Source organism: Elephas maximus, chromosome 9 (genome assembly GCF_024166365.1).
Source record: "Elephas maximus indicus isolate mEleMax1 chromosome 9, mEleMax1 primary haplotype, whole genome shotgun sequence".
Classification (NCBI taxonomy): Eukaryota; Metazoa; Chordata; class Mammalia; order Proboscidea; family Elephantidae; genus Elephas; species Elephas maximus.
Genome location: NC_064827.1, coordinates 2,815,442 through 2,837,666, shown reverse-complemented (window position 1 = coordinate 2,837,666; position 22,225 = coordinate 2,815,442). Strand labels below are relative to the sequence as shown.

Below are 22,225 nucleotides of genomic sequence, written 5' to 3'. Positions count from 1 at the left end.
GGGGAGGGGAGAAGGCTGGATGTGGGGGGGCCACTAGCAATTCCCCTCAAACGTCCCCCACGGACCCTTCAAGGCAGGCAGGCAGGCACCCCAGGGGATGGATGCATGAGGCGGGTGCTCAGGCTCTACAGAGGGGGTGCAGGCCAGCGAAGGCAAAGGGTGGCATGAAGGGGCACTAGACAGGTGTCTAGGGACGTGTGGCTCTAGGTGAGCCAGTCAGCCACCCAGCATGACATCCTTCTCATGGCAGTGGTGACCAGACCTGTCTGAGCCTTGTCCTGGCACCACTAGTCCCAGCTGCACACACAGCACCCCTCCGGCCTGCAGGCAGAGCGGGCCCAGGCCCCCAACCTGCCAGGCCCTGACTTGGCCGAACTGGCTATTTCTGCACTTGTAAGAGCTTTGAGTTGCCTCTGGGTAGAAAAAGCTGTGAGCAGACCAAGCTGCATCCCCGTCTGTGGGTCCGCCAGGAAACTGGCCACACAGCAGCTAGGCGGGGGCCCAGGGAATCTGCAGTCTGTACTGATGGCACCTTGGTCCCCCAGGGAGAAGGCTGAGAAGGTGGGTGGTGGTGTGCAAGGGAGCAGGGCCTCTCAGGGGCAGCAGGGAGGGCAGCAGATGGGCCCTCCTGGGCTCAGGCACCAAAGGCGCATTTATCTTGCAGCAGGTGGCAGGATGGAGCGGAGGGTGCTGAGCAAACACTGTGCCCCAGCCCATTACCCTAGGGCCACGGCTCTGCCTCTGACCTGTCTCCAGGTGCCAGCCAGCCCACCCACCCGAGCTCCACTCACCCGCTCCAGGGGGGGCCTCAGCAGGTCCCAGGTTTCTGTGCTCAGCCTCTGTGTCCTCTTGGGCCTGGCCCCTGGAAGACAGCAGGGCCTGGTCAGCTGGGCGCACACCCCTATGCCTCTGGCCCCCTATGCCAGACCTGCCCTCACCTCACCCAGTGGAGCCCAGGGTGAGGCAGCCGACCACCCAGGGGCCAGAGGAGCACCTTTCTGAATTGCATGGTTGCTGTGAGGCAGACGCAGTGACCCTGTGTCCTCTCTGTCACCCCTGTCACCCCTGGCTGGAGGCCAGAGGGAGGCCTGGCTCTGTTGCTCAGCCCTTTCTCTCTCCTATAAGTTTCAATTCCTGGCCTCTGGACCTGGCTCTCTCCCGACCCACGCCCTGTGCTTCACCAGCCTTAGCTTGCACTGTTCCTTCCGTCTGGGATGCCCTTCCCGCTACCATCTGTGCACCAAGAGCCTGAGACTCTGCCCAACTGCCGCCTCCAGGAAGCCACCGTGGTCTTCCCCTTCCTCACCCACCTCCTGAGGCCTCACCACACTCTGCCTTGTGGCAGGTTGGACGGACCTCTAGTTCTGCCTCGACACCCACTGTAAGCCCAGGCCTCAGAGGAATGCCCAAGGCCAGGCCCACCTGAGGGCCTTCCTGAGCTCCCGCCCATGGCAGAGGGTGGAGTGGGCAGGGTGGGGATGACAGCAGCACTTGGGACCCCCACCTCCTCTGGCCACAGCTGTGGGAGGAGAGTGGCCGCCTGGCAGTAGGGAGAGCCATCACCACTGCCCCTACAGTCCCAGGGCACATGGCACACCGTCGCCTCAGTTACCTTGACTCAGTGCGTGCTGCTTTGCCTGCACCCCAACACCCAGACCTCCGCCACAAAGGGGATCCTGTGCAGGAGAGGAAAGGCGGCCAGGGCATGAGAGAGAGCCTACCCTCGTGAGGTTCCCCTCTGGAAGGCACCCAGAACAAGGGGACAGATAAGCACATCTGTGTGATGGAGCCACGACATGAAGACACCCTGGGAGAGACTGGGGGAGGAAGGAGAACCAAGGAAAGAGACTGGGGAGGGAGTGAAAAGACCCCAGGAGAGAGAGAGAGAGTGTGTGTGTTTGTGACAAGACCCCAGGAGAGAGACTGTGGGTGTGTGTGCCAAGACCCCAGGAGAGAGGCTGTGTGTGTGTGTGTGTGTGTGTGTGTGTGAACAGAACCTGAGAGACTATGTGTGCATGTGTGAAGAGAACCAGGGAGAGGCGTGTGTGTGTGTGTTTGTGTGTGTGAAGAGAACCAGGGAGAGAGAGGCGTGTGTGTGTGTGTGTGTGTGTGTGTGTGTGTGTGTGTGTGTGTGTGTGTGTGTGTGTGTGAAGAGAACCTGGGGGAAGGACTGGGGGAGGAATGAGAACCTTGGAGACAGACAGTGGGGTGGGGGGTGGCAAAGAAAACCCAGGAAAGACACTGTGGGAGTATGTGTGAAGAGAACCTGGAAGAGGTGGGGCGGCAGTGTGACTAGAACCTGGGAAAGACAGTGGGGGGTGGGACGTGAAGGAGAACTTGGCCGAGAGACGGGTGGGTGTGCGTGTGTGACGAACATGGAGTGGGGTCTAGATATGAAGGAGAACCAGCTGGTGGACCACTGGACCCCAGGTGGGGCTTGGCTGTGAGCACCCCTGCCCATAGCAACCGTGTTTCTCATGTAAATTGGGCAGGTTCTGAAATGGTCAGTGTGGAGGGGAGGGGAGTAGAGAGCCGGGGACTTCAGGTCCGGCCCAGGGCTGGTCCTCCTACCCCTCTGCTGGCCAGGTCCAGGTGCCCTGTGGGGTCCCTTTTGCAGGGTGCCTCTCGGGGGCCCCCAGACGTGCCCGAACCTATGATGTCTAGAGCTTCACTAGGACCGGCTAGAAGAAGATAGGGGCTGGGGGCTGTGCCCTTTTCCCTGTCCTGGCCTCCGGGCTCTGAGGAACCCATGCCTTGTTCTCTGTGCTCAAGTGGCCCAGAAATGTCCCAGGAGCTCGTCCAAGGGGTGGCTCCAGCGGTCTGACCAAGGAGGCAGCCAGCCAGCTCCTGCCCGAGCTGATGCAGCCCCATGTCCGGAGCATAGCCATGTGTTGCCCCTTTTGCCCCAGCACGATGGCCCCAGAGCACGGCTCCCCTGGCATGGGGGTCACTGCTGTCCTGCTTCTGCCCCGAGGACCCCCCAACCCCCATGGCTCCTTTCAGCTGGCCACATTCTGACTTGGGCTGGCACTTGGTTTGAGATGGTGCCACCTCAGGCCACCCGCCAGAGCCCATGTTTTGAGGCTGAAGGAGACTGAGAAGATGGGGCCAGGCTGGGGCCAGGCTCCCCTCCCTCTCTGAAGGGCTGCCCACTACCCACCCCGGAGTAGGAAGGCACCTCTGAGGCAGAAACTGAGGGCAAGGAAGAAATGGGGGGACTGCTCCAGAACCAAACAGCTGCAGGCATCATCCACCCCACCCCCTGCCCACCGGGGGGCATCTCCTACTCACCACACCCAGGGAAAATCCGCCGCCATCTCCCGCCATGTGACCTGGGGGACCAACTCAGTTTCCCCACCTTGTCAGCAGGGCCCGGGGCCTTGGACCGCTGCGTAAACCTCCACCACAACACTGCACGGTGGGTGCCCGGCCGAGGTGGCAGCTGGAATGCCCGTATGAGACGAAGCTTGTCTGAGCCTGGCTCCGGGGCGGGCCCCTTCATGACCAGGCGCGGGCGGGAAGGTTGGTGGGAGGCCTCGGCTGGCTAAATGCACCCTCTGTCTGGGACAGGGTGCTGAGGTGCTCTAAATCCAGCCAGTTCCAACAGCCCCTTGCCTAGAGCCCGCCCTGATGGGGCCCCGCCCCGCCTGCCTCCAAGGGCAAGGTCTGGAAACATCAGACGCTCCCCCAGGTCTGACCATCACACTGTCGTCACTGTTCCTGTCGCTGGCCCCGTCTGGATGTTTGTGTCCAACTGCCAACTGGTGCCCACCACCAGGAGGCCCAGGAGGCATCTCCAGGAACCTTGTCCCAGCAGACAGGCCACCCCAACAGGCAACTGGCTCCTTGCTTTCACTCTCCACCTCCCTCTGGAAATCCTTTCACGCCATCCCCAAAGCAGACCCAGAACCCAACCCTTCCTGGCCACGCTGTCCCTGCCTAGCCCTTTTGCCCCATCCTCCACGCAGTGCCTGAGGGCCGAGGTCAGGACCTGGGTTAGATCTGCTCCTTCTCTGCTTGTCCCTGCAGGGGTCCCCAGCCCTGGAATGAGACCTTGTCCTCACCCCCTACTCAGAGGTCCACCAACCAGTCAGGGCCCCAGGGAGGGCGGGTGGGTAGCATGCAGGGCTCAGTGCGTCCTCCCCCTGACACAGCCACCATGCAGCCAATGGCAGTGGAGTGACAACTGGGAGAGGTGAGTGGCCCCACCACCCAGCACGCTTCGTCCCCTCTGCACCCTCACTGGGAAGCCAGGAGGACTACATTTCTGTCCTCCAGCCAAGGGGCCAGGCTTGGGAGCTTTCCTGGTCTCACGGGCCCACAGACCAAGGGGACAGCCGGGGGCAGCCAGGGAGGTGTCCCCAATCACCCAGACATATATCAGGGCCTCTTCTAGGGGTCCAGCCCAGATTGTGGGGGTAACCTCACGGCTGCAGCTGGCCCTTTGTCCTCTAGCTGCATAAAAGGCTGGCGGCTGGGTCCCTGGCCCCTGTGGCCCCAACCACACTGACGCGCTCTGGGCATGCATCTGCTCCCCCACCCCATTAGACAGTTTCCTGAAGGCAGCAGCCAAGCAGGTCTCCACACATAGAGCAAGTGGGTGATGATGCCCCACTGTCAGACCTTTGGTTGTCCTCTCACACCTGGGACAGTCCAAGCCCCTGCCCTCTTCCAGGGCCCATTCGCAGGGCTGCCCAGCCCCAGCCCTGCCTACTGCTGCTGCCCTCCCCAAGCGGCTTTCTCTAATGTTCAACGGTAGCTGGCAGCTGGCAGCGCCAGACCTGTGGGTAGGGGGCTTCCAGGGACTGCTGTCTAGAGGCCCCTGGCCAGGAAGGGTCCCAGCAGGCAGGCAGAGCAGAGGAGGCAGGAGAAGACAGAGCAGCCTTGTGCCAGTGCAGCCAGGATGTTACCTGCCATCTCTCCCCTTCCCTGGCTTGCACAAGACAACAAAGTCAGAGTCCTGGGGCTGGCAGCCTGTGGGGCTGTTCCAGATACAGGGCCCAGTGGGCCCCCACTGCAGGTGGTGGCCAGGATGGGGTGCTGGGCTGGGACTCAGGGTGGGCACCTGGAGCACTTTGCAGATCCGCTTCCCCTCAGAAAACCCCCTGGTGGGTGGATCCACCTGCATGTCCTGGGGACCCTGCCCTTCAGCACCCTCCCTCTGCTCTGTGTTCTGCGTGAGTTCCCTGGGGGAGGGCATGCCCCTGACTTCCCACCACAGGCCGCTGTCAGAAGGCCCACAGTGCCCACATCTGCCGCAATCACTACATGGGGTGTGGGCAGAGCCCCATTTAGTGAAGATCATGGGTTTCCACTGGGACAGAAAAGGCAAACCAGGAAAACCACAGGGCCCACCCCCATAGCCAGGGACCATGAAGGGTCCCTGGGGCCCAGCCCCATATTCGGGGACTGGCTCCCTGGGCCTTGTTCTTGGCAGACCTAGGAGAGACCACCTGGTGGGCCCTGGGGGAGGGCTGGCACCTAGGGAGCAAACTTGGGCACCATGGGTTGTGGGGGCCCGGCAGCCGGCTCCCCGCCCATTTATTCACCTGTCTGCTCTGTGAAGACATTCTGTGCTCATGTGTGCAGGCTGCTGACCTGCATGGACGAGCATTGGCCGTGAACGAGGTCGTCGTACTCCTCGGCCACCCCACCGGTCTCGAGGTTAAGTCCCTGTGCATGCCCCTGCTCCCTGAGACACACGGACCCAGGGTCTTGCCCCTCCCCAGCGCCCCCTCCCGTGTGGCATGGGCACTTTCCCTAGGGCCACCCGCCATGCCCCCTGGAGAGAGGGTCTTCAGCCAGGAGAGAAGATGGGGGCAGTGCTGATCCCACTGAGAGTGGGTGGGGGCAGACGCCCCTGAGCAGCAGGGAGGGGCATTCCCTCCCTTCCTGTGCCCAGCAGCCCCCAGTGCCAGCAGGGATGTGGGCGGTACACGTGTGGGGGCTGCCCCCACCCTGAACGTCCATCTCCACCCTGACCTGCCTGTCTCCCCGACCTTGCACTTGCCCTGAGGGACACTGTCTGTGCCCCAGCCCTGGACATGCTGTCCACAGACACACTCAGCTCCTGAGGCAGGGCAGAGGACTGGGGTGCTCACACCTACCTCCAGAAGTGGCCCTGTCACCGACTCAGCCTGCTGGAAAGCCTCCTCTGTGTGGGGACAGAACCCCCTCCTTGGGCCTCACAGCCGGGTGCCAGTGCTGTCCTTGGGCACAGCACGGGCCGGTGCCTTCCCCCACAAGGCGGTCCTCCCAATCTCTGCCTGATTGGCCCCAACTGCACCCTTCCCCAGACCCACCTTGGGCCTCATAGCCAGCCAGGTCAGGCTTCTCTGTGGCTGCCGGGCTGGATAGCCGGCCCAGGACCAGCTGCAGCTGCGCCACGTTCATGCGGGCTGTGAGCTCCCCGTTGCGGTCCCCGATCTGCATCAAGTGGGGTGGGGTGAGGCACTGGCAGGAACAGTGGCTCTGCTGGGGGCTCCCAGGGGACAGACCCCTGGGCCAACTGGCTGGGGGGCACGGGAATCACTGTGTCTCTGGCAGCGAAGTCTAGGCATCTGTCTCTGGGTGGGGGGTGCTATGGGCCCCCTACAGCCCCCTCTCAGACCCCAGACAGGCTGGGGTCTCAGGCAGCACGGCCTGTGACATGGGGGCCCTCAGCCCAAGGCTGTTCTCTGTCCTCTGTCCCCCAGGCTAGGGTCTCAGGCAGTGTGGCCTGTGACATGGGGGCCCTCAGCCCAGGGCTGTCCTATTCCCTCAGGCACCTGAGAACCCGGCCTCTCTCTCTCCCCTGCTCCGTGCTCAGGGAGGACCTCCCCAAGTGATTTACATCTCCTGGTACAAGCCCATTTGCCTAAGTCACCTCAGAAAAGGGCAAGGAGGTGGGGGTTCAGGCTTGAGCAGCCACAAGGCAGCTGACCCTCTTCCCGTGAGCACTCCTGTCCTCTTGCCCAGAGCCCCAGGAGCCCACCTCCACCTGAGCCCCTGTGGTCCTCCACCCAGGTGCCTCCACACACAGCTGAGGCAATCCAGGGTGCCTTGGCCATTTTAGCATGGACAGACTGGGGAGCAAGCCTGAGGGAGACGTGCCCTTTTATTGGGGCTGCTTCCTGGAGGCGAGGCCAGAGGAGCAGGAACAGGGTGAGGTGAGGAGGGGGAAGGCTGGGGTCAGCTGCTGTCCCAGCCCACAGCTGCCCTGAGCACAGAACCAGGGATGAAGGCAGGGTCCTGGGTGGGAGGGCCCCACAGTCCCTGAGTCATCCATAAAGGAGGGAGGCTCTGCTTCCGGGAAAGATTTGGGGCTGAGGGAAGGTGTCCCTGGCTGCTTTGGGCAGACTGTTTTTCACCTTGGTTGTTGGGCAAGGCAACCCCATGGCCCAGCCTAGCCTGTCCCTGGTGGAGCTTCCACTGAGAGGTGGGAAAACAGGAGAATCAGGCCTTGGGTCAGCCTGAGTGGACACTAATGTTTCAGGGATGGGTGGCCCCCACCCCACAGGCTGGGGGAACACCACCCCCCTACTCTATAAGCTAGGGGAACAGCACCCCCCACCCCACAGGCTGGGGGAACAGCACCCCCACCCCAAAGGCTGGAGGAAATGGTACCCCCCACCCCACAGGCTGGGGGGAACACCACCCCCACCTCACAGGCTTGGGGCAAGAGCACCCCCACCCAAAAAGCTGGGGGGAACACCACCCCCACCTCACAGGCTCGGGGGAACAGCACCCCCACGCAAAAGGCTGGGGGGGAAAGCACCCCCCACCCCACAGGCTGGGGAAACAGCACCCCCACCCAAAAGGCTGGGGGGAGAAGCACCCCCACCCCACAGGCTGGGGGGAACAGCACCCCCACCTCACAGGCTGGGGGGGAACAGTACCCCCATCCCTGGCCCCAGCAGAAAAGCAGCCATGAAGCCTCTGAAGGTGAGGAAGGCAGCCCCGCAGCACACCATGCCAGCCCAGGAAGGACAGTGGGGGACACTCCAGAAGGGACGAGGCAGGGCAGAAGGGCCTGGAAGGTCTGGAGAGGCAGCCTGGGATGGGAGTGGGGCTCCAGTGCAGCTCACCTCCTGAGAGATCTCCAGGTGCTTCTTGGCGAAGGTCAGGGCCTGAGCAGGGCTCCCCATGGACACGTAGGCGTTCCCCAGACTCCAGCACGCCCGGCCCTCGCCCACTCTGTGGGGAGGAACAGAGTCAATGCCTGCACTACACGCCCCAGGCACCAACCATCCAAGCCCCAGCCTCCTGGTGGCCAGGAGCCTGTGGACACAGTGGGCAGCCCTGGGCCTCAGGACGGACCCTGGAAGGGACAGAGGTGGCAGCCCAGCTCAGCTGCTGACCCTCAGGCCTCAGGCACCACCTGTGACCCCAGGAGGCTGTGTGGCCCCCGCTGTCACCAAGAGGCCCCCAGCCCTAAGGGGCACCAATAGGCCACAGTGACCACACTGTGAAACCAGGACCTCCACAAACCCGCAGCCCTCAGGGAGGTACTCCAGAGCCTGTCCCGTAGTGACATGGCCCTGCCTCGAGTCGGGGTGCTCTGGATCCTCCCAGCACATGGGGGCAGCCACAGCTGGGCTGGCAGGGCAGGGAGAGCAGGATGGGCACCCTCTGCCTGGCAGGGTCTCTCTCACAGCCTTGGTTCCCCCCTAGGGCTGGCACAGCTCTTACTGCCCCACTCACCCCACCTCAACTCCAGTCCCATGGGCCCTTTCTAAACCCCCTGGATTTTGAAAGACCCCCTCCTGTCTACTCCCCACAAGAAGCCTGAAGACCCACGGCTTTGAGTCCCATCCTGGCCACTACCCACCCAGGGGAAGAACTATGCCTACCAGTGACTATGTTCAGGAACCTATAACCCATCCACCTCCCTAAAGGCTGATGTTTAAACACGTGTATGGGGAGAAACTCACAGTGACCCTATAGAATAAAGTAGAACTGCCCCGTGGGCTTCCAAGGAACGGCTGGTGGATTCGAACCGCAGACCTTCTGGTTAGCAGCTAAACGCTTAACCATTTGACTAGATGGCAACGGGTTTGGTTTTTTTGTTTTCGGTATGGGGAGAGAAGAGAGCCCTGGTGGGGCAGTAGTTAGAAGCACTCGGCTGCTAACCAAAAGGTCAGCGATTTGAACCCACCAGCCGCTCCGAGGGAGAAAGATGTGGCAGTCTGCATCCATAAAGATCACGGCCTGGGGAACCCAACGGGGCAGCTCTGCTGTGTCCTACAGGGTCGCCATGAGTTGGAATCAACTCCATAGCAGTGGGTAGTGGGTGTGAGGGAAGAGACCTCTCAGAGGAGTAATGGGCTGGGTGACTGAGGGCAACAGCCACGCTCTGGCTCAGTCCTCGGCCGCTGTCACCAGGACCGGGGAGGCTGGGGCCCAGGGTCAGGACCACAGGGTTGGCTGGCGGCAGAGCAGGGCTCGGGCCTGGGGCTGGGGCCTCTGCAGCTGTAACAGGTTGCGGCTGAGCCGGGTGGGCACCGCACCTGTCGGCCAGCTCCTGGGCGATGAGCAGATGGCGCAGGTGGTACTCGGCGGCTCGCTCGTGGTCCTGCAGCAGCGTGTAGGTATTGCCCAGGCTGTAGCAGGCCTGCGCCTCCACTGCCTGGTCCTTCAGCTGCCGTGACAGCTGCAGCGTCTTCCTGTGGAGAGGGCGGGCAGTGGTCAGTCCCCCCAGGAAGGGAGGGTCCAGTGTCCCCACCTCCAGCAGGTCAGGGCCAGGGGATGGCACTGTTCACAACCCCCCACTCCGGGGCAGAAGGTGGGCACTGCGGGAAGCCCACTGGTGGAGCAGTGACGGGCTGCTGGGACCAGGCAGATGTGCCGGCCCTACCCCCAGGCTCTGCCAGTACCCGGAAGTTCCTAACCCCCGAGACTCTGCTGTCCACAGGAGATCCAGGCCAGTACCCGCCTCTGGGGTCCTGAGAGGGCACGTTTCAGAAACCCGCTTTCCCAGGAAGCAGGCCAGCCCAGGGCCCTGACACAAGCCCGTGTCCACCAGCCCACATGGTCCTATGCTCCCATGACTCCGTTTCCCCATCTGTGCAGGCGGGCACTTATACTCGTAGCCCAGAGCTGCATGAGGAGTAAACGTGGAAGGCATTTCCCCCAAAGACCGACACCCCAGCATCTTCAGCCCAGGGTTCTGTCTGTCTGTCTGTCTGCGGTGGTCTTCCACGCCCAGCACACAGCCAGCAACACGAAGGTGAGCCGTGAGGTCCTGGCACACGCAGGCCTCAGTCACGCCTGCCAGGTGAAAGCATGGCAGTTCCTCCCTCCTCAGCCTATGGCCTCCTCGGGGCCCACCTGCCTGGCATGGTGGGGTGGGCTGGGGAGCCACCTACTTGTAGTACTCTGCCGCGACATCAAAGCGTCCCAGGAAGATGTGGGCGTTCCCCAGGTTGCTGTAGGCCCTCCTCTCAGCCGCCTTGTCACCAAACTCCTTGGCAATGGCCAGGCGCTGAGGAAACAGAGACCTGAGGCCCAGGAAGGGGCTGCCTCCAGAGAGGATCCCGCTCCGCTGAGCTGAGGACTGTGCCCAGGTTAGCAGCCTAACGTCTACGTGTCCAGAGGAGACCCCAGGACCAAGCGCGGACCAGGTAAGGTGGCCGATGGGGCGTCCTTGCCACCCAGCAGCCCCACCCCGCTGCCAAACATAGGACCAACTGGCAGGCCGTCCCGTCCTGCCCTGCTGCTGACAGCGGACCACCAAGCCAGGTGGCCCCTGCGTGGCCTGCCCTGTGTGGGCGCTGCCTGCCCGCTCGCCTGCTGCTTACCTCCTTGTGGAAGGCGGTGGCCTCCGTGAAGTTGCCCAGCAGGTAGTGGGTATTGCCCAGGTTGCCACAAGCTCTGCCCTGGGCTGCTCGATCGCCCAGCTCCTTCACCAGGGACAGGTTCCTCCTGGGGGCAGGTCTGTCTAAGCCAGGACCCCATGTCACAGAAGCAGGGCCCCCCCACAGGCTGGAGGACACGAACCTGCTACTTGTTCACATGACCCCACTTGGGGCGTGCTGGGAAGGGCCAGGAAGGGGCCAGCTCATACCCCTGGCTCCGCTTTCAGGAGCGGCATCTGTCCTCCTCCCACCAGCTGGCCCACTGCCCCAGCCCTTTCCAGCCAGGTACCCTCTCTCTCTGCTACTCTCCACTACTGTGGGGGGCTTGCCAGGGTCCTGCCACATCCCTGGGAACAGGTGCAGCAGGGGAGGGGCTGGGCCCACCTGGGGCACTTGGGGTCTGGGGTGCCCAGCATGGGGCTGCGCAGCAGCTCAGGAAGTGTTTGTGGCCAGACGCCTAGCCACCACCCCGTCTGGGGCACCCAGAGCCCGTGCCCTTACTCGTAGAAGTCGGAGGCCTTGCGCAGTGTCTCCCGCACATCGGGCGGCAGGTGCCCTGGGTCCTGGGCGGCGCTCCAGCACAGCTGCTTGCCCTTGGCATGGTACACGTTGCCAACGTTGTAGAGCGCTCTCGCCTCCCCGACCTGCAGCGGGCAGCACCGAGGAGTGGGGATGTGCCCACCACCACATCCCAGAAGGAGACTCCTAGTCACTAGTGGGGACATGGCAGTTCATGGGGAAGGCACCCCCAAGGTGTGTGTTCTGGGTCCCTGCGGCCATTCACCTGGCCTTGCTGAGATGGCAAGGTCGGCAGGAGGCCGCACCTTGGTAATCTCCATGAGTCTGACCTCGGGGCTTGCCAAGGTGCCCCCAGCACAAACGCTAGGGCAGCGGAGCTGGGTCCCAGGAGGGAATTCTGGCCACCCAAGCCACACCTCTCTGCTCTCCCTTCTCTGTCCCCTGTGTGGACAGCCAGGCCCCCACTCTGTCCTCTGACACTCATGAGTAACAGCCAGACACTGGGGCCCCGCCTGGTGCTGCCTCTGGCCCTGTGACTTCTGATGTCACCTCTCTGTGCCTCAGTCTCCTCGTCTGTGAAGCAGGACGCCCACCTCACGGGGAGGGAGGGAGGGAGGAAGGTCAGCCGAGGGCCGGGGGGCCGCGGCTACAGCTGCCATAACTGCCGTTGTCACTGTCATCATCCTGTCCCCCCAGCCCTGGCCCGAACATCCTCCTGCTCCACTCTCTTCTCCTCGCTCCAGGGCCCCAGGAGGAGTGACCAGGAGAGGCAGAAGATTCGATGGGAGGTTGGCAAGAGGAGAGCCAAGCATGGAGATGGGGGCTGGGTGGAGCGCCAGCCGAGGGAGCCAGTCTCAGCCCTGTGGCGTTGGGCATGGACCAAGCGCCTGTTCTTGTGTGGCACCGTCCTCGCCTGAGTCACTTGAGGTTGAAGGGACTGTCCTCCTGGTTCCTCCCTCCCACAGGGGTCAGGGTGGGAAGGGCAGACACTCACCTTGTCCCCCTGCTCCTGGGCGATGTCCAGGTGCCGCTGGCAGCAGACAATAGCCTCGTCGAAGCGGCCCAGGACCTTGAGCGTGTTGCCCAAGTTCCCACTGGCCTTGGCCTCCCCCATGCGGTCGCCAATGGTCCTGCAGGGTCAGGGGTGAGAGGCCAGGACCCTGAGCCCAGTGCAGCCTGGGGGTGGGCACAGGCCAGAGGGACCACTGGCAGGGCCCCACAGGCAGGTAAGGTGCCCACAATCCATCTGCTGCGCCTCCCCACCCAGCTCCCCCGTGCCACCTGCAGTGGTGCTGTGGTACCACACGGGACCTCGGGGCCTGGGCCGAGTCTGCTGCTACTGGGGCTGGGGGACCTGGAACAAGGTCCAGCACAGGGCGCAGGCCTGGTCGTGGAGAGCTAACTTTACGATGATTTGTTCAGTGACCATGCTTGGTGTGCCGGCAGGTGCAGTTCTGGGTTTGGTGCCTATGGGGCCTGTGGGAGCCCAGAGGGTGCCCCCACCTGGGGGTCAGGGTTGGTTGTGGGTAGAGACCTGCAGGCTGAGGCCTGAAGGGGTAAGAGCCAAAGGGGCACAACTTGGGCAAGGTGAGAGGGGCTGGTGCGGGAAAGAAGCATGGAGCCTGCTTGGGAGGTGGGCCTCACTGTGGGGCAGGGAAAGCCCCCACCCCGAGAGAAGAAACACTGCAGGGAGGTGGGGGAGTGAGCCCAGAGCCTTCGGAAAAGCACTGTCCTCTGGATGGCTCTCCTGTTCCCACCTTCACACAGACACACGGAGACGTAGAGGCAGCATGCTCGCACACACAGGGAGAAACACGTGTGCTCACACAGACACACGGAGAGACACAAGTGCTCACACAGACACACGGAGAACACGTGCTCACACAGACATGGAGCCACAGAGGCAGCACACCCGCACACACGGAGGGATACACGTGTGCTCACAGAGACACATGCAGAGACACGTGCTCACACACACGGAGCCACCAGGACTGACATGCTCGTGCACATGGAGAGAAACACGTGTGCTCACACACACGGAGCCAGAGAGGTCGGCATACTTGTGCACACAGAGAGACACGTGTGTGCTCACACAGATCCTCGGAGCCAGAGGCCGGCATGCTTGCACACATGGAGAGACACGTGTGCTCACGCAGACACAGAGCCACGGGGACCAGCACGCTCGTACACACAGAAAGACACACACGTGCTCACGAAGACACAGAGCCACAGGGGCTGACAGGCTCATACACACAGGGAGATGCACATGTGCTCACACAGATGCACAAAGCCACGGAGGCTGGCACGCACACGGAGAGACACGTGTGCTCACAGACACATGGAGCCACAGAGAGGCACACGCATACTCATACACAGAGACCGGCACACACGCACACACGGGTACACAGACGTGTGTGCTCACAGACACAGTCACAGAGACTGGCACGCTAACACGCATGGGCATGTAAACACACGTGTGCTCACACACACATGCAGTCACAGAGACTGGCACATTCGTACACATGATGGAGAGCCATGTGCTCACAGTCACAGACTGGCATGCTAGCACACATGAACACATGGAAATACATATATGCACTCACAAAGACATAGAACACAATCATGCCCAAACACACATGGATGAGACATACTTGTGCTCACAGAGATAGAGTGCTCAGTCACACCCACATAGACACACAACACCTAGTCACTCCACACATGCAGACACACAGAGACAACCATGTGTTCACACAGACACGGAATAGTCGATCACATGCACACACACACACGTGTGCTTACACAGAATACATGGTCACAAGAACGTGCTCACACGTGGACAGACGTGTGCTCACCCACAGACATGGAATGCTAGGTCACCCACGGATGCGCACACTCACACGTCACAGCTTACACACGGCCTTCTCGGGGCCTGCCCTGCTGGTTCACGCTGCTCCTCACACACCCTCAGGCAGGGGCAGGGCCCTCCCGGCTGCCAGGGCACAGGCACCTGGATGCTGTTCCCGACTGCGCTCAGCCCTGCTCACCTGGCCAGCAGGAGGTCATGCTTATGGTAGTCCAGAGCCTGGGCGTACTCCTTCAGGTAGAAGTAGGCATTGCCCAGCTGGCTGTAGATGGCGCTCAGTGTTTTCAGGTCCTCTGTGCCCACCTGCACGGCTGCCTCGAAGAAGGCCACTCCAGCCTTGAAGTCCCCAGCCTTGCACAGCCGCTCGCCCTCCAGAGCCAGCTCCAGGCACGAAGCCTCCATCCTGAGCGTGGGGAATACTGTTGGCAAGCTCCTCAGTGAGCGCTGCACCCCTCCCCTGGCCCTGGCACCTGTCCCTGTTGTCCACGCACACAGAGCCCCTCTGGCGGGCACTGGGCTGTCCAGTGCCACATCTGTCTCTCTGGAGACGCACCCCAAGGCAGGGTGGCTGGGCCCAGCGGCCTGCCCACGCCCCACGGGACACTCCCAAGCTGCAGCTCAAGTCTGCCACTGTCACCCAGGGCCTCAGTGGTGAAGGCCTGTGTCTGTCACCACACAAGACCTTCAGTGGGCAGTGGCCAGCTGCTCTCTTCTGGCTGAGCTCGGGGAGCAGGAGCCGGCCTCCACGCCCTGCCCTCCCCCAGATAAAACCAGAAACACAGGCCGAGGGGGCCACACTTGGCCCTGGGCACACACTGTCCTCCTGATCAGCCACGACACCTCCGGGCAGGCCCTCAGCTTCCACTGAGGACGAGGCTGGAGAGGCCACGCAGTGGGACCTGGGCCCAGCCCCCATCCATCCATTCGTGCCCCTTAAAGCTCTGGACAGGGTTGGGGTCAGCCATCCCCGCAGTCCTCCCCTCTCTGCCCCCAGGGGGGCCTCTGCGGGAGCATGGCTGCGTCTGGGAGGAGGGCCACCAAGCCCCACCACCTTGCTACTGGGTCCCCCAACAGAATCGCTGTCTGGCGGCCAGCCACACATTTCTGCCGTGCTCCCCACCCCACTCCCAGCACGGCTGTGGGGAGGAAGTGGACGCTACTGTGTCCCAGGGTGAACTCGGCCTGGAAACCACCCTGGCTCCTGCCCCACAAAAGGCCCAACACAGGAGGAGGCAGCCTTGACTTCTCTACCCTCCAGCAGGGACTCCCAGAAGCCCCTCACTCTTGGCCCTGCGTAGCACCCCAAGGGGGCCGTCCCCAGCTGCTACCCCAGGGCCCTGCTCCCAGGGGACACTATAGCCCCGGGCATTACGCAACCTTTCCCCAGGATATGGCAGTCAGGGAGCTTGGGAGCCAGGGGCCACTCAGCCAGCTGGCCCTGCCCCTCCCTGCTGTGCCCTTCAGATGTTCCTCCTCCTTGGCCACAGAGGTCCAGGACAAAGGCCTGGGGTGGAGGACACGGCAAACAGTGTGGCACGGGTGTGGGCAGGGCAGGCCCTGGTCTCCAGACACACCTCCAAAGCACAGGAGGGCGCTGGGCACACCAGGCTGCGGGGCCTGCAGCACAGGGGCCGGGGCCCGAGGAGAGGATGCCCAGGGAGGGCGTCTGCCGACCGCCCTGGGCTAGTGCAGCGGGGCAGGCTGGGGTTGCTCACTTGCTCTATTGTCATTGCTCTTGATGCCCTCACAGTGTGTCACACCTACCAGTACCTTTTGCCACCGAGTCAGCTCCAACTCGCCGCAACCCCACGCGCGTCAGAGTAGAACTGTGCTCCACGGGGTTTTCAACGGCTGATTTTTCAGAAGCAGATCACTAGGTCTTTCTCCTGAGGCACCTGTGGGTGGACTCGAACCTCCAACCTTCTGGTTAGTGGTCCGGCACATTCACTATCTGCACCACCCAGGGACTCGTCAAAACAGCACATGCCATTTAAGATGTCCACGCGGACAGGTGCGGTCCCCGTTTCTGTGTTGCCGAAATTCGTGCAATGATCCTGAGTTACTGCCCTCAACAACTCTTTTTTGAGACCAACATATTCCCTTAAAAAGAGGGTTGTCGAGGTCAGCATCCCAGCTTTTCTAGTCCAGCGCCGTGTTCTTTTCAAGAAATCACGCGTGTCTCAAGCTTTCCCACCCACATGGGCACGGGAGATGGCATGTTCGGAGTCGATACCGCCTTGGGGAAGCTGGCGCAGGGCCCCTACAGGCTCCGAGGCTTCTGCTGGGGAGGCCCCCCTTCTCCACGCCCACTCACCCAGCCTCGCCCTACCTGAGCCCCAGCCAGGCCCCTCACCCTGCCGGCTGCACACCGACTGCAGCACCCAAACCCCGCACTCCAGCCGCACTGTCTGCTGGCAGTGCCCCCAACACACCTAGGGGTCCCTGGCTTTCTGCATCACCCAGCTCCCGACCATTCCACCCTCCTCAGACCCCTGCCCCACCCTCAGGCTCTCCAGGGGAGGGGAATGGGCCCCCCCGCTCAAGATGGGGTGGGCAGAGTCGGCAGGGTGCAGGAGGAGTCTGGATCTGAGTGGGCCAGGACATGGCGGGGACCGTGGGGTCAGCTCTCCGAAGGCAGGATGACCTGTTCACAGAAGGCAGGCACCCACCCATAGCAGCAGAAGATTCTGGGCTCTGTGGTTCACCCTGAGTGGGTGGGCCTTGGCCAGATGTCCAGAAAACAGGGACATGACCACAGCTCAGGGGCACTGAGTGATACAGCTCCCTGCTCTGTCGGGGACAACTTGAGACGGCAGGGCCACCCGCCTGGCCACAGCATGCCAGGGCTCCTGCTGCCCTTGGGCTGGCTCTCAGGCTCCTCTGCAGCTGCCCCCCTCCCTCCCAAGAGCCCTGGACAGGGCCCTCCTGGACACCATGTCCCTACAGTCACCACGACAACCGCCTGTGCCAGCCCCACTTGGAGGCACCGCCATGCTCCTGGCTTCTTAATTAAGGCTGCCTGTCCTTGGATAGCTGCAGGCCACACAGTCCAATGATCTCATTGCCAGGGCCATTCCAGGTGACTGCAGCAGGGGGAGGGACTTGGGGCTACGACTGGGTGGCCCCAGGCACAGCAAGCCCTGCTACACCTGGCAGATCTGATACAGGAGCTGCCTCCCTCCACCCCCAGCCCTTCCCTTCCCTCCCCAGCCTGGTCACTCTCGCTTTAAACTGGGGCAAGGGAAGCCACCTGGAGAGTCACCAGGTGGGTGTCCAGAGTCCTCCGCCTCTCCCAGCACACCCCCCACCGCCGGTCGACTCTGACTTATGGCACCCGCCCCCCGCCGCCGTGTGTCAGAGCAGAACCGGGTCCTGCGGGGTTCTCAGTGGCTGATTTTGGGGAAGCAGACTGCCTTTCTTCTGAACCACCCAAGTGGACTCGGATCTCCAACCTTCTGGTAAGCAGATGAGTGCGTTCACTGCTTGCACAACCCAAGGACCAAGACACCGCCAGTCCCACCCGTGACCCTCCTGCCCAGCCCCTCCCTGCGCGCCACGCTGCCCACACCTGCTGTGCCGTAGGGTTCGCACCCTCAGCACGTACAGCCTGAGCTGAAGGCCCACGGGCAGCAGCAGTGGGTGCGGCCGGGGTGCACCATACACCACCTTGCACACAGCCTTCTCCCTGGGGTTCAGGGCCACGGGCTGGGTCTCCGAGGTGGTCGCAGGCATCGTGGCTCCGAGTCTCCCCTGCCTGGCCAGGCCCCACTGCAGCCACACCAGCCTCCCTCCCACCCAGGGTGGTGGGCCCACGGCTCACTGGCCTCAGCTCCCAGAGATACTGCGCCTCCGGGCAGGTCCCTAGAAGCCGGCAGGGACCAAGGGATCAGGGGCGGCTCAGAGTCCGGATCAGTACGTCAGCAGGCCCGTAATCCCTCCAAGGGGCGGGGCAGGACCCTGTGGCCACAGCCAGGCATCACTGGTGCCAGGTCAGTGTTTGTGAATGAGGAGAGAAGGGAATCGGGCCTGGGTGCAGCTGCCCCTTCACTCCCACCCACCACTGGCCTGGAGGACGCACTTCAGGGACAGGCAATGCCTGCCCAGGCCATCAGGACACCCTGTGCCTGCGCCATGGGGTGTGAGCAGAGGGCAGGAACCGAGGAAGGGTGTGGCAGCCAGGGTGCAGGCGGCTCGCTACCCCCACCCCGCCCCATACAGGACCCTCAGCAACAGCCCCAAAGCCCTGCCCCATGCTGCCAGCCCAGCAGGGCACTGCCCTCTCCGAGGGGTCTTTGGATGCTGTAGTGGAGGGTTTGGGTTCGGGTCCCAGGACTGCCCACAACGACCCTTGCTCCCCCGGGGTTCCAGGCCCCTGGCACTCCCCTCCCTGCCCAGGACAGTGTGGAGGGCTCTGCCTAGGGGCACGGCAGGGCCAGGACCACCTCCTTGCCTGGCCCCAAAGCAGGAGATGGACCCTCAAATCCCGACACTGGGCTCTCAAGGACAGAAGGGCCACCCTAGCTGCACCGCTTCCTCACTCTGAAACCTGTGTCCTGCCCACACCACCTCTGCACTGCATACACCCAGGGCCATGCCTGGCTCCACCCGTGGCCTATGGCCCAGGAGCCTGCAGGGATACGCAGGGCCGCCCTGGGCCCCAGCTCTAGCAGTGGTCTGCCAGCAGGGCTGCCCAACCCAGATCTGTCTCCCCAGGGCTGCCCAGTGCCCAACCTCAAGGCATGGGGTCCGGCCCCCTGGGGTCACAGTCTCGGCTGCAAACCTGGGAAAGCCTTCTTCCTACCTGAGGCCTGACCCTCAGAATGAAACAAGTGCCGCTGACATGATGCTTAGCTGTCAAATAGCTGCCCCCACCTGCCAGGACAGAACCCGCCCCCCCCGCCCCCGCCCAGGCCTGCAGGGAGGCAGAGTGTGGATGGTGCCCGGGGATTGAGCCTGGTTCCAGTCCAGCCTGCTCTGGGTCCCACCAAAGTCCTGCCCGCCAATGCTGCCCACACCGGATTCACTCTTTAACTAGATGATGCCTGTGGCCTCTCCCCTTTAAGAAGCCACCAGGGTGCTTCCTCAAGGCCAAACCGCAGTGCCTACGAGTCAGGCACTGCCAGCCAAGCTCCACCGCCCATCCCTTAACAAAGTGGCTGTCGACTCCCCGAGCCAGTCCCATCACTGTGGCCACCTTGCCCACTACCCCTCGCTTGGCCTGGGTGCCAAGGCAGCATCCAGGGAGCAGTCAGCACCACCCCCACTGGACCCCACTGCCCTGCTCTCTACCCCAGCCACCTCCTGACCACACCCCGATTGCCCCCAGACTCCACGGCGCCTTCTGCTGCCTCCACCAGGGTTCTTGCCAGCCCAGGCCCCAGCCCACCTCATGTCTCTCCAGGGCCGTCACCCCACTCTGGGCGCCTGCCACCACTGGCTTCTCTCCCCACACCCCCTGTCCCACCAATCCTCAGCAAAACCACCCAGGCTCCCTTTTTATGGCTGGAGAGTGCGTCATGGGAGCAGGAATCCCTGGGGGCACAAGTACTGTCCCAGCTTTAGGAGAGAGCCTGAGGTCTGGCCTCCCTGGATGTCTGCAGCCAGGCTGGTGTCCCAGAGGCCTGCAGGGGCAGTGCCTGGGGAGGGGTGGGGCCAGGTGGACAGGGAGCACAGCCATGCGCCCTAGGGGCCCCACCCAAGGATGCCCCTGTCCAGGTGCCAGTGGTTGCTGCTTGGGGGCACACCTATGATAGGGTCACCCCCAAGCTGGGGTTGAGGCTCCCAGGTGAAGTCCATGGAGTGACTAACATCATGTGTACCCCCGTACCTACCAGGTGGGGGGCCTGCACACATGTACAGGGAGGGTATGTGCACACATGTACACGTACACATGCACGTGTGCACATACACGCACACACATGCACATGTACACACATGGAGACACACAGGCACATATATGCACGCAAAAAGGCGCACACACACATACACATGTGCACTCATGCACCCACGCACACACATACACACAGGCACACACGCATACACATACACACAGGCATACACACATACACACACGCATACACATACACACAGGCACACACGCACACACACCCACGTAGGCATACACTCACACATACACGCAGGCACACATACACATACATGCAGGCACACACACATATACATACACGCAGGCACACACACACGCAGGCATACACTCACACATACACGCAGGCACACATGCACACACGCACACACATACACACAGGCACACATACACATACACGCAGGCACACACGCACACACATCCCCAGCCTGGGCTGCCTGCTGGTGCCAACTCCTGGCTCCTCAGACAAAGCACTCCCTTTGCAGCGAGCAGAGGACCCTAGAACACGCAATGACCCTCCCCCCGCCCCCGTTCGGGGAGGCTGTGGAGGGGACCCTTGGGCAGGCCTCCAGCATCACCACCAACACACCTGGCTGCAACCCCTCCCCACCTGTGGGGCCTAGAAGCCGGGCCAGGGGTTCAGGCTGGACCCTGAGACCATACAATAGGGCTGTCTCTGACCAGCAGCACAGGCAAGCAGGGGAGGGAGGGAGTCAGTGAGGTGTCCCTCCACCTACCTCACCTCTCCTGGGCCCCAAGTTGCCCTTTGGGGCCCAGCAGATGTTTGCCCACTGGTCAGGCTGGGCCCTGGAGGGTCAGTGGCCTTGGTGCCCAGCCTAGGAGGCTCCAGCTTTGGGGGATGCCCAGAGGGAGCTGGGACGACAGTGTCCCCAAGTTGGGGCGTCAGGCCCACTCGTGGGGAGCCAGGCTTACTGCAGGGAGCTGCAGTCAGCATGTAGCCATTGCCCAGCACTCAAGCCCGCCCCAGCTGCCCCATGTCCCCACTTGAGGCCAGAGCCCAGCCCCCCTTGGCAGACCTGTGCTGGCCAGATCCCAGCGGAGGGCCTCACTCTGGGACACCCTTGAAAGATCCTGGGGTCTCCACTTAGCACCAGAGATGTGTGGGGTGCAGAGCCGCACCTTTGTGATCACCTGTGCACCTGCCTGGAAGGGAGGTATGGCTTTGGCAGGCACACACCCACCAGAGGTGAAGCAGACTTTGCAGGTACTCTGAGCCAAGTCGGTGGTCGCTGGGGGGCAGGGCCCCACCCGTGGCAGCAGGGTCTCCGGCCACTGGTGCCCTGAAGGCGCCTGGAGGTGGTGCAGGGCTTGGGAGGGAGGCTCCTGGCAGCCCTTACACACCTGCTGTGCCCGGTGCCCTGTTGCCAGGAGAGCCACGGGGAGGCTGTCCATCTCCCCCCATCCCAACAGGGGTCCTGCTGGAGGCGACACCCTGGCCATCCAACCTGGCCGCCGTCTGCTCTCGGTCGGAGGAGCCGGGGGCCCCATCCAGAGCACCCCGGGCTTCCACCGGGCTCCCCAAGGCGCGGCGGGGAGAGGCGCGTGCCCGGCCGGCCACGTTGCGCTGCCGCCCGCGCCGCCTTTGTTCCAGCGGCCTCCTCCCGCCCGCGCCGGCTCCCGGCCCGCCCAGGGCCCCGGGCTCCGGCCCTCGGCCCCCCGACACCCCGGCCCCAGCCCACCTGGAGTAGAGGCGTCGCGTGGCGGGGCCCGGCAGCTCGTCGGCGGCAGGCGGGGCCGGGTACGCCATGGGGCCGGACGCGCGGGGACGCGCGGGGACGCCGAGAGCCGCGTCCGCGCCCGCGGGAGGCGCCGAGGAAGTGATGTGCGCGGGGCGCCGGCTGCTCCCGCCGCCGCCGTGTCGTGATGTCACCGCCGCCCGCGCGCGGGGCCGCGGGAAGGGGGCGCAGGGGAGAGGAGCGGGCGGGAGCGGGGGAGGGGCGGGGGCTGTAGGGGGGCGGGAGCGGGGGAGGGGCGGGGCTGCGGGGGCGGGGTTTGGGGAGGGGGCAGCCGCTCGGCGCCGCGCCGTGGAGCCTTCGGTGGGCGATTCTGAGGCCTGGCGGGCGGTGGTCCCTAGGGGTAGGGCTGTCCCCACAAGCCCACCCACGG

The 22,225-nt window shown here is 63.4% G+C and overlaps 1 protein-coding gene across 4 annotated transcripts in view; it reads right to left on the bottom strand.

Annotated features, from left to right (window-relative positions):
• Window positions 1-21,985, bottom strand: part of GPSM1 (G protein signaling modulator 1) — a 29,080-nt gene extending 7,095 nt beyond the window's left edge. For 2 of the 4 annotated variants that reach the window (XM_049895463.1, XM_049895462.1), the window contains exons 1-10: window positions 21,799-21,985; window positions 14,399-14,620; window positions 12,349-12,484; window positions 11,337-11,479; window positions 10,779-10,902; window positions 10,347-10,462; window positions 9,489-9,644; window positions 8,067-8,175; window positions 6,303-6,426; window positions 792-862 (exon numbers count right to left, since the gene is read on the bottom strand). In XM_049895463.1, coding sequence (XP_049751420.1) covers window positions 792-862; window positions 6,303-6,426; window positions 8,067-8,175; window positions 9,489-9,644; window positions 10,347-10,462; window positions 10,779-10,902; window positions 11,337-11,479; window positions 12,349-12,484; window positions 14,399-14,620; window positions 21,799-21,866 — 1,269 coding nt within the window. In that variant the 5' untranslated portion in view covers window positions 21,867-21,985. Of the gene's footprint in view, window positions 1-791; window positions 863-1,612; window positions 1,677-6,302; window positions 6,427-8,066; window positions 8,176-9,488; window positions 9,645-10,346; window positions 10,463-10,778; window positions 10,903-11,336; window positions 11,480-12,348; window positions 12,485-14,398; window positions 14,621-17,785; window positions 18,179-21,798 lie in introns of those variants that run through there. The other 2 variants (XM_049895465.1, XM_049895464.1) reach the window with 2 other exon arrangements.
• Window positions 21,986-22,225: the final 240 nt, after the last annotated feature.